Here is an 11,169-nt window from a genome sequence, read left to right as displayed (position 1 = left end):
TCTCTCTCTCTCTCTCTCTCTCTCTCTCTCTCCCCTCCCTCTCTCCTTCCCTCCCTTCCTTCCTTCCTCTCTCTTTTAACACTTTTATTGAGAGATAATGGAGAATGGGATTTTAAATTAAAACCAATGCTTGTATATTGGTCTCGAAATCCTCAGGCTATAATGGGTTCAACCACTGATCCATTTCTTTGGTGGTTAAATAAGAAAGAATGAGTTCCTAAAGCTGTTTTTGAAGACTGGTTTTCAAGTTATTTTAGGCCAGCTATTAAAAAATATTTCAAGAACAACAATATCAGATTTAAAGTATTACTGATTTTAGATCATCCCTCAAATCATACAGCTACATTTGGTTCATTGTGTGAGAATGTATTGTTCTCTCTTTCTTTCTCTCTCTCTTTCTTTTTCACCACCAAATGCAACATCTTTATTGTAGCCCATGAACCAAGGAATCATTTACAACATAGAAGGCCTATGGCCTAAGAAAAACCTTTTGAACAGGTAATTGCTAAAACAAGAGAAAATAATGCAATTTCCTTAACTGAATTCTGGAAAAATTATTCCATCAAAAGATGCAATTGAAAATAGCCACTATGCTTGGCAAGAAATAAATGCCAGCAATATGCCTGCAGAGTGGAAGCACATTTTGCCACATTGCACAGATAGTAAATTTGAAGGTTTTCTTTTTCTAAAGCAGACTGTGATAGAAGAAATGACAAACATTGAAAGAAGGCTTTGTTTTGATGTACGGGATGTCCAGGAATTGCTCAACTTGCATTTGGAATTGTTGACTGAGAATGATCTTCTTAATTTAGATCAAATGCACGTTTGAAGAAACCCACAATAATGCCGAAAAAGCAGATCGTGTGCAAATAAAGGCATTCATTCTCAATGGATGTCTTCCAACTCTGATAGCAGAGGAGAAAAGAATGATAGATACTGACCCTAACAATGATGGAAGCATGCAAATTTACCTGCATGAGGATAAAAATCTCTGTACCTACCAGCGTATGTAGGTAGATTCAAAGAAAGAGAAGATGATTCGGCTTATGCTGCCGAAATATTTTATTTTATATTGTCATGGTAGGCTTATCTTTAGGGATGCCATTTAGTCATTTAAAAAATTAATAATAGCTGATATTTTTATAAAGCCTATGCCAGGCTCTGTGCTAAGCACTTTACAATTATTATCTCATTTGATTTTCACAACAACCTTGGAAGTTAGGTGCTATTATTAACCCCATTTTATAGATGAAGAAAATGAGGCAAATTGAGGTTCAGTGACCTCCCCAGGGTCACAAAGAGAGTAAATGTCTGAGGTTGAATTTGAACTCAGATCTTCCTAACTCCAGCTCCCCCCCAATCTACCCACTTTCTATAGCTATTCTATTATTTTGTAATGAACTTGAAACAGAAACACAATTTTTAATATCCTTTGCTGTTATATTATGATAATAAAAAGATAAAACAAATTTAAAACAATTTTCATTGTGTTTTCCAATGAGTACTTCCAGGAGTACACCAATGAATATATTTTACATACAATTATAATTTTGAATAGTGTGAATTTGAATAATGCTATAGCTTTCAGGGGACAGCTAGATGGTGCAGTAGACAGAGTATTGAGCCTGGAGTCAGAAAGACTCATCTTCCTGAATTCAAATATGATCTCAGATACTTCTTAGCTATATGACCCTGGACAAGTCACTTACCCCTATTTGCCTCTCAGTTTCCTCATTTGTAAAATGAGCTGGAGAAGGAAATGACAAAGCACTCCAGTATCTCTGCCAAGAAAACTCCAAATAGGATCATGAAGACATGATTGAATCATTAGACATGATTGAAATGATTCAACAATAGCAACAAACCAACAAACCACTTCTGGATTCATTATTAGCACTAATTGGGGCTTAACTAAACATACTGTATTTATATTCCCCTTCCTTATCTTTGACTGTAAAGTCTTTGTAGGCAGGGGCTGTTTTACTATTCTTGTTTGCATCCCTGCCATGGGATCTTAATAATTTTTTCAAGGAAACTGCCCTTAATATTTGCCAGTAGGGTCTGCCTTTGACAAAATCAGAGAATCAAAGACAGGACCTTCCCAGGTTTAAACCAGAACCGATTAACACTGTATTTAGTAGCCTTCCACCTCCCTTTCTGCCATTCTTTCTTCTATTTGTAGCATTCCTTTCCTACTCAGTGCCTTCTGGCTGCCGGGGGCCCCCACATAGGTGCCCTCCCTACTCAATCAGCAAACATCTATTCTGTGTTAGGCTCTGGGTCAGCTGCTGACTATACAAATACAAAGAATGAAACAATCCTTACCTTCAAGCACCCAGTCTTCCAACATTATTTCTATCTCCTCCTCCAAGGTTTAGTTCCTCACACCCTCAGTTAAAACCCCCATTCTGTTAGTATTACAGTTTTCCACTAGGTGTTAAGAGGAAAGCAATTTGATGAAATAATTTCACACCAAGGTGTTAATGACTGAAAGTCCCAGATTAATTAATCTGCCAAAATGTATTTATTTTCGCCAAGGAGTTTCCTTAAGCCAAATGGGTTGTTTCCAGTGGCAGGATTTCAGTGGCTTTGGCCTTCCAGGGCCTGGAATTTTATCAGGGGCTTTGCTATGGGTACCTACCTCTGACTGTCCCTTTCTTTTTTCTTTCTCACAGTGGAAAATGAAATGTTGTAAGTGCGACTCCCGGCTGCCTCACGGCTACAACAGCCACCGGGTGGAGAATGTGGTCTCTTCCTCTGGCCCCACTCGTTGGTGGCAGTCCCAAAATGGTGAGTGCCCTAGACAACTAAGCTACTGGTTCTTCTCCAAATGGAAATGAGTCAACATACCCCAAGAATGACCAGTATAAAACCTAGACTATGGTGCATCCCTCTGGCTTTGGAAATGAGATGCCTTTTTTTCCTTCCTATATATTTAAGGATGGTGGTAGAGGAGGCTTATAGGAAGGTTTACTGAAGGCAACAGAAAAGTTTGTTTCATTCCTCTCTATCAATGTGAACTTGTTTTAGAAAGCAATCTCGAATGGAGATACTGTAAGAGGTGCTGTAAGAGCCAACTTGGGGAAGTGGGGAGGAAATTTGCAAACCTCATTGAGAGTTGATTGGTTGGGCGGCTAGGTGGCACAGTGAATAATTGAGCACCGGCCCTGGAGTCAGGAGGACCCTAGTTCAAATCCATCTTCAGACACTTGACACACTTACTGGCCGTATGACTTTGGGCAAGTCACTTAACCCCAGTTGCCCTCCAAAAAAAGCAAAAAAAAAAAAAGAGTTGATTGGTTAACCCACAAGCCTATCTTATTTTTCACCTGGTCATGGATCATAGAAGATGTGGGTGGACAAATATTGTACTAGTTATCATGGGGCTGCCCTCTAAGAGTAGACCTCACAGAATTGAGTCTGATTTGAAGTGTCCTCAGGGTTCAGGAAGGGAGAAACACTCTCCATATGAGAACCTCCTTTTTGTGTCCTGACAGATGTGAGCCCTGTTTCTCTGCAGCTGGATCTGGATAGGAAATTCCAGTTGCAGGACATCACATTGGACTTACAGGTGAGCCCCCCAAAAATTTGTGTGATGATGAGTGTAGAGTAGGGGAGTGTAGTCCCCAAGGGTGGTGATGGGTATGTCTTAGTGAAGGGTCAGAGAGAATCATCTTGTTTTCCCAAGCCTGGGGAGATGGTATTACATGTTGGGAGTTCCTATTTTATGTACCCTGGGACTATACCACCCCCTCAATTATAGGATGAGTTGGAGAGAAAGATGTCTTGAGCAGGTAAATTCTACCACATAGATCTTTCTAATTTAGCAGCAGTGCTACCATGTTTCCCCGATAATAAGACACTGTCTTATTAATTTTTTGGACAGAAAAACACCAGAGGGCTTATTTTCAGGGGAGGGCTTATTTTAATGAACATTGACAGCAATTTTAATAAACAGGTAAATGTGAACAAAAAAATGTACCTTTATTCAATAAGCAATTCACTGGGGAAGAACATGATGACGCGCTCACTGCTGCAGCTCTGATTGGATGCAGCTGGGAGCGCGGCGTGCGTTTCGCGGGGGGGGGGGGGGGATGGTGCATACAGAGGGTACCGTAATGTAGTGTGTAGTGCAGGGGATCACCTTCACTACAGTAGCAATCTCAATAGGGCTTATTTTTGGGGGAGGGCTTATTTTAGCAGAATCTTACACAGTAAGGGGAGGGCTTATTTTCGGGATAGGTCTTATTATCGGGGAAACACGGTATGGGCTCAGTCTTATTGTACATGGTTTTTGAAATGCAGAGTTGGTACATAGCTAGTCTGCAGAGAGCCACTTGTCTTGAGAGAGTTATACACAAAGTTTGACTATCACCAAAGTGACTTTGTTTTTTTTTTTTAACAAACACATCAGAAAATTTATATCAAAATTAGCCTCATCCCCTTCAAAGTAATAACCCTGGAGAGTTATATACTTATGCTAAAGATATTGTCAATGTTCAAATATGTGGGAATGGATTTCAGAATCTGTTGCATATTTCAAAAAAAAAAAATTTAATAATGACTAGATCCATAACTAAGATGGGGTGACTAGGGCTTTGACCCAGAGTGCTGAAATTTAGAGGATGCTCTCAGCACTTGTAGTCCTTCAGCAGAAAATAAACTCCTTTGGTGGCCTCATCTCAATTGAGCTCCACTCAACCCCACCTGATCATGATCTCCACTATCCCATTACTCAACTAAGGGTCCTTTCCTGGCTTCTTGTATTAGAAGTATTTTGTGCTACTTACTACCGTGTTTCCCCAATAATAAGACCTATCCCGAAAATAAGCCCTCCCCTTACTGTGTAAGATTCCTGTGAAATAAGCCCTCCCCCGAAAATAAGCCCTATTGAGACTTCTACTGTAGTGAAGGTGATCCCCTGCGCTACACGCTACATTACGGTACCCTCTGTATGCACCGTCCCCCCCCCCCCAGTGAAATGCACGCCTCGCTCCAAGCTGCATCCAATCAGAGCTGCAGCAGTGAGCGCGTCATCCTGTTCTTCCCCAGTGATTTGCTTATTGAATAAAGGTACATTTTTTTGTTCACATTTACCTGTTTATTAAAATTGCTGTCAATGTTCATTAAAATAAGTCCTCCCCTGAAAATAAGCCCTCCAGTGTTTTTCTGTCCAAAAAATTTAATAATACAGTGTCTTATTTTCGGGGAAACATGGTACAGGTACTAGATGCAGCTTTTACATAGTATTTTGAAATTTGCAGAACACTTTTCTCAAAAAAGTCCTATAATTAGCTAGTGCAAATATTATTATCATCATGATAGGCGAGGAAACAGTTTCAGAAAGCTGAAGTGACCTGCCTAGAGTTATATAGCTAGTGTTATTTTGGACTGCAAATCCAACACCCTTTCTGTTACACCTTGTGGTCTACTTGTCTGAAGATATTCTTGTGACCACCTTCAGAGGAGAAATTTTATTTTTGGAAACAATTAAAGAGTCATTCAGAGTCAAGTCCAGTGATTCAGTAATTAAGGTGAGTGAATGAGTAGATAATGCCTAACTATTTAAACTAATGAGTCTAATTCTCTTTTGTGGCTCGCAAATTGGCTTAGCGGGCTTTTCTCAAAAGACATGCCAAAATGTTTTGTGCAATTCATACATCATTGAAATAAGCATGTATACCTTTACATCTTTGAAAGAGAATATTCATTTGGCTAAAGCAGTTATGGCATATTTTGCTTTAAAAAATTATTGAATACCTGATCAATCATTCCCCTCTTTCCTTTCCCTCACTTTTTAGGCCCCTCTGCAAAAAATCAGATGTAGATTAAATGAACTGTGGGGTTTTTTGGGGCATGGAAGGGATTTAAACATTGAATATTTATTTAGGACAGCAAAGTACATAGTAAAGTCACTTAAAAGCATGTAAGACACAGAAGGGGTTAGTACCTTAGCTCTCAGGGAATGCAATAGGGAATCAGCCAGTGGTTCTTCTAAGGGCTATTATGAACCTTCTCTCTGCTTCTAGAATGGCTTCAATTCAGTCTCTGTAAACTCATAACATCAACTGGGAAAGTCTCAGGGGCCCGAGGTGACCTTCTCTATGGTCACTTGCTTCAAGTACTTCTCTTGGCTGTTGCTACCCTTGTTCCAGTATGGAGCCTATAGCTCCCATGAGTTCCTAACAGTGCTAAGCAGATTTCCTAGTTCAGGTTTGCCCAGATTCCCTTTATAGCCCAGGCAGCAGCCTGTTAACCCAGCCCAGTCAGGTTCCCTGCTCTTGATTAGGGGTGCTGTTTCTCCAGACTGAATCAGTCTTGTATATTCCTTTGGATGTGGCCTGGTGAGATATGTGGCCAGGGAATAATCACTTTCTCTTTGAGTCCATGCTTCTGAGGTTTAGTTATGGCCCCCTCTCATCTCCTTGGCTTGGACTATAGTAGCTTATTCACTTATCCTCTCCTCTCCTGCCATGCTTTTCCCACAGGGTCCTCTACCAGCAGGCATGCTGATTGAACATTCCCCAGACTTTGGCAAGACTTGGAAGGTCTATCAATATGTGGCCCCCAACTGTGCTACCACCTTCCCCCAGCTCCGCCAGGGCCATCCTCAGAACTGGCAGGATGTTCGGTGCCAACCACTGTCAACCCAGCACACTGGGCCCAACCGTGGGGGAAAGGTACAGTAACTGGGTGTGACCCTGAGGGTGTGTGGAGGAAGGAGTAAGCAAACAGACATTTAGTAAACATTTATCAAGTGTCTCCTCTGTGCTAGGGATTGGGAATATACAGTATTGTCTTACAGAAACTTGGAGTTTAATAGAGAGAATTAGACACAAATAATTATGTGCTGGTGAAGTATTTCACCGATGTGACACCAGGTGTGCTGCCATCATGGGCGTTACATGGATGGAGACTGAACCAGATAAGAAAACTCCCCCTGACTCTTATTACCTATGTGACTATAGGAAGGTAACTTTGCTTTCCTTGGCCTCAGTTTCCTCATCTGTAAAATGAAGAGGGTCAGACTGGATGTTCTCTGGGGTCCTTTCTAGCTCTTGATCTCTGATCCTAAGAGGAGACCTTCCCTCTTTTTCTAACCCACCTTGAGATGAGTCCTCAATAGATCACTCCTTGTGTTTTCCTCTGGTTACTTCTGTTGACTCCCCCATCCCCTTGAGTATGGTGTGGGGTTTGTAGTGCTTTCTGTCTTTAGACTGCTCTTGGGACTGAAGCCTAGCCTCCCACTCTTCTGTCCTCCACTTACCCTGTAACAGTTCATCACACACTCAAGTGTTCTGAGGTCAAAATCTCCTTATAAGGAATTTTAGGGTATAAGCTTCATATAGATAAGCAAATTAGAGGTACTTAGCTTAATCCCCAAAATCAGCTTGACAAGGCTTAACACATAAGACTGGCTTTAACAAATTATTGTGTTAAGTATTGAATAGTGGATAGAGAGCTGGGCTTGGACATGAGAAAACAGGGTCAAATTTTTCCTCTGACTTCTGAAGGCTGTGAGATCCTGAGTAAGCCACTTAAACATTTAGTGCCCTGGGTGACTCTAAATTTCAGAGCATCTGTTCTTTAGATTCGTCTAAAGGGCAACTCAGTGGATAGAATGCTGGGCCTAGAGTCAGGAAGACCTGTGTTCAAATCTGGCCTCACACACTTACTAGCTGTGTGACCCTGGGCACTCCACTTAAGCCTGCTTGCCTCAGTTTCTTCATCTGTAAAATGAACTGGAGAAGGAAATAACAAACAGCTCCAGTATTTTTGACAAGAAAACCCCAAATGGGGTCACAAAGAGCTGGACAGGACTGAAATGACTCAACAACAGATTTATCTTGGGGCTAAAGCCCAGCCTCCCATTCTTTTGTCCTCCCCTGCTCAATGCCAAGCAGTTTATCATACACTTTAGCTATTCTGAGGTCAAAATCTCTTTGTGAGGAATTTATAACATTGGTAGAAGGATTTCCTTCACTGGAAATTTCCTCCATCAATAAAATAACAGAGTTGGTTCCTTTCCCTTTCAAAAAGAAAGGAAGAAAGAAAGAAAAAAGGAAAGAAGGAAAGGAAGTAAGCAAAGGAGGAAGGAAGAAAAAAGAAAGGAAGGCAGGATGAAAGAAAGAAAAAGAAAGAAAGAAAATAAATCCTTCTAGATTGGATGACTTACTTACTCAGCCCCAGTCCTTCCAAGTTATTCGATAGTGTCCTCCTTCCCTTCCCCTGCAAAGGCTCTAGTTATATTCTTGGTGCAGGTCAAAAAAGACATTCTCTGTAGCCACCTGAACTGGCATATACTTTTGTGTCCAAAAATATTGTATCAGATCTCTCTCTGTAGCTCTCTCTAATCCCGGAGTCAAATACTGTCAAATCTCCTGAACTTGACTTTTGAAAAATTATTGATAACTTTGTTTTTATATCACCTAAATGTTCCCCTGGGTCCTTGCCCCTCTCTCATCCCTGGGAGCCATCCAGTGGTAGGTAGGCTGGTAAATGTTTAATAACTGGCTAGTGGGAAAAAAGTACATTGTAGACACTTGTAAATTTAATCTGTTATTAGTATTTTCTCCATACTTACTCGAGTCTAGAAAACCAACAAAACAATAAAGCAAATCTTGATTAGTAACACTTGCAGATTTCCAAGGTATAAATCTTTTCATTGAACTTTTAATGATCAACTCTTTGGAGCGGTCTCCAGCACATCCCTCTAGGGTTGCTATTCTGTATAAAAAAGAATTTTTTAAAAGAAAAAGTGGAAGAAGTAGGGGTGGAGGATGGGGTGGGGGCTCAATAAAACTGATCAATATGTCAAAACCTTTTCCCCACATGATATATGCAATTGAACATTTTTGAGAGGGCACTCTACCCCTTTTTCTCTATTTCCTTCAGACTGTGTTTTTGTAATCTCTAATGACTGTGTTCCTGGCTATCCTCAGAAGGTCCTTCTCTTCATTCAACCCATTGCTTCTCCCTAAGTTTTAAAATTAGGTTCTCTTATCCTTCCTCTTCCCCAATCACTTTCTTCTCATTTACCTTACCTCCTTCTCGTCCTGAAGCTTACCAGTCACTGACAAAATTAGCCTCTCCCAAGCTCCATATATGCTTTATGCTGTAACTCTTGTGTCCTGTGGGGAAGGGAGATTATTAATTTTATTTTCTCACTCAGGATATTGTCCTTATTCTTTCCTGGCCCCAGCCTTCCCATAGTGCTTATTCCCCATCCCGGGTTCCAAGAGAGGATTTTAAAGGACAGGGAGGGCTTGGGGGTGTTTGAATGGAAGGTCAGTTTTTTCTTCCTATTCTTTCTCTCTTTTAAAAAGTTTTTCTTTTGAATTAAGCAAACACTAAATAAAATGAGTATTTCCATGTACATAGTATAACAGAGAAAAGAAAATTGTAAGTGAAATTGTCTCTATTATGTACGGCTTGCTTTTCTTTTTTAAGTACACAATAAATCCAACCTGTAGTTTCCAGAGTGGTCCTTCTTGTCTTTGATTCTTTCTGGCTGAGAGCCTGTTTTCTTCTCTGCATTAAAAGAAAATGCTTCAATGGCTATTTTTCCTTCCTTTCTTTCTTTTCTTTTTGTTGGAAAATCCCATATTTAGCCCCACTAACCCCTCCTATGCCCACCATTAGAAAAAGAAAAAAAAAACCCTTGTAATACATATATATCTTTAAGCAAAACAAATTTCCACCCCATGAATACATTTTCCTTCTTTCTCTATAGGTGCACCTCAACCTTTTGGATTTAGCATCCGGGATTCAGGCCACTCAGAGTCAGAAGATTCATGGTCAGTAAAGCCATTTCTTCTGTGGAATGGGGTCTGGTAGGGTGGGGTGGAGGAGACTGTATTTTGGAAGGGAAGAGGGATGGAATCCCCAGGGACCTACAAAATCTAAGTAAGTCTGTCACTTTTAGGCTATTGGTGGGTAGGGATTGCCTTTGGAGGGAGTTTGAGAAAATTAGAATTAAAATTCAGCACATTTATTATGAAGCTTAAAAAAGAGGGAGATGGTACGATGACATAGTGAACAAAGATCTAGTTTTGGGTTTTGGAGTCAGGATGATTTGGGTTCTGGTTCTGCCTCTGATCTGTACTAGCTGAGTGACCAGGGACAAATCTCAGTGCCTTAGGCCAGTGGTGTCCAATTCAAATAGAAGCAGATCCCTGTGTGCCAAAATTAAAACCACAAATTAACATAATCTTTGTTGCATTGCACTTTTATTTATTTTGTTAAACATTTCCCAATCACATTTTAATCTGATTTGGACAGAATTTTGTGGCCCTGAGTTTGACACCGCCTCCCTAGGCAACTGCCTAGGGCTATAATTTACAGAACAGTTGCATCAATGGAGGGAGTTTCTGTGCCAGGAACTCCATATGTGCAGAGGTCTAGATCTTCCTTCCCCCTTCTCTCCATGCTAACTGCACTCCCTCCCCCAAATGATAAGAACCATGATACTAGGCCCTGAGAGAGATAGGGGAAGGGTATTCACCACACAGTGGAAATGAGACAATTTCTCATGTAGCTTTCATTCCAGTGGAGGGGTCATAGTACCACAGATTTGGAGCTAGAAGAGAGCTCAGAAGAACATCTAGTCCAAATCTTTCATTTTAGAGATGAGGGAAGTGAGACTCATCGAGGTGGAATGATTAGCTCAGGGTCACAGAGGTAGTAAGTGCATCCCTCCCCCCACCCCCTTCTCTGATTCCAAACTGATTGCTCTTTCCTTTGTATTTTGGTGAATATGACACATACACAAATAACTCACGCAAAATAACATGACAAAAGCATAAGAAAGCAAATGCTCTGGGAGATCCAAGCAGGGAGATCAGAAGGATCCTGGTACCAGTAATGTGAAGCCAAAGGAGGGGCAAGTGACTTGGTTGCTATGTCCTTCTCTCTTGCCCAAAGTGATTAAAATTTTGTTCTTCCATGTTGCTTTCTCTCTCATGTTTCCATTTGCTTCTTCCTTATTTTCCCCCTTTTCTTTCTTTACTTCTGCCTTTGTTCCTTCCTTTCTTCCTACTCTCCTCCTTCCCTCCCTTTCTTTTCTCCTTTTTTCCCTCCTTCCTTCACTGCCTCCTTCCTTCCCTTCTTACCTCCTTGTTTTCATCCTTCCTTCCTTCCTTCCTTCCTTCCTTCCTTCCTTCCTTCCTT

The 11,169-nt window shown here is 40.8% G+C and overlaps 1 protein-coding gene across 5 annotated transcripts in view; it reads left to right on the top strand.

Moving 5' to 3' along the window:
• Window positions 1-11,169, top strand: part of LAMB3 (laminin subunit beta 3) — a 62,616-nt gene that overhangs the window by 21,716 nt on the left and 29,731 nt on the right. For 4 of the 5 annotated variants that reach the window (XM_069074769.1, XM_069074766.1, XM_069074767.1 and 1 more), the window contains 4 exons: window positions 2,676-2,790; window positions 3,498-3,571; window positions 6,489-6,680; window positions 9,734-9,797. In XM_069074769.1, coding sequence (XP_068930870.1) covers window positions 2,682-2,790; window positions 3,498-3,571; window positions 6,489-6,680; window positions 9,734-9,797 — 439 coding nt within the window. In that variant the 5' untranslated portion in view covers window positions 2,676-2,681. The remainder of the gene's footprint in view (window positions 1-2,675; window positions 2,791-3,497; window positions 3,572-6,488; window positions 6,681-9,733; window positions 9,798-11,169) is intronic. The other variant, XM_069074770.1, reaches the window with a different exon arrangement.

The sequence above is a fragment of the Petaurus breviceps genome, unplaced genomic scaffold (genome assembly GCF_028583685.1).
Source record: "Petaurus breviceps papuanus isolate PSGF00001 unplaced genomic scaffold, PetGlider_PUasm1.0 90895, whole genome shotgun sequence".
NCBI classification, from domain to species: Eukaryota; Metazoa; Chordata; class Mammalia; order Diprotodontia; family Petauridae; genus Petaurus; species Petaurus breviceps.
Note: the sequence above shows the minus strand (reverse complement) of the source record. Positions and strands in the feature narration are given on the sequence as shown.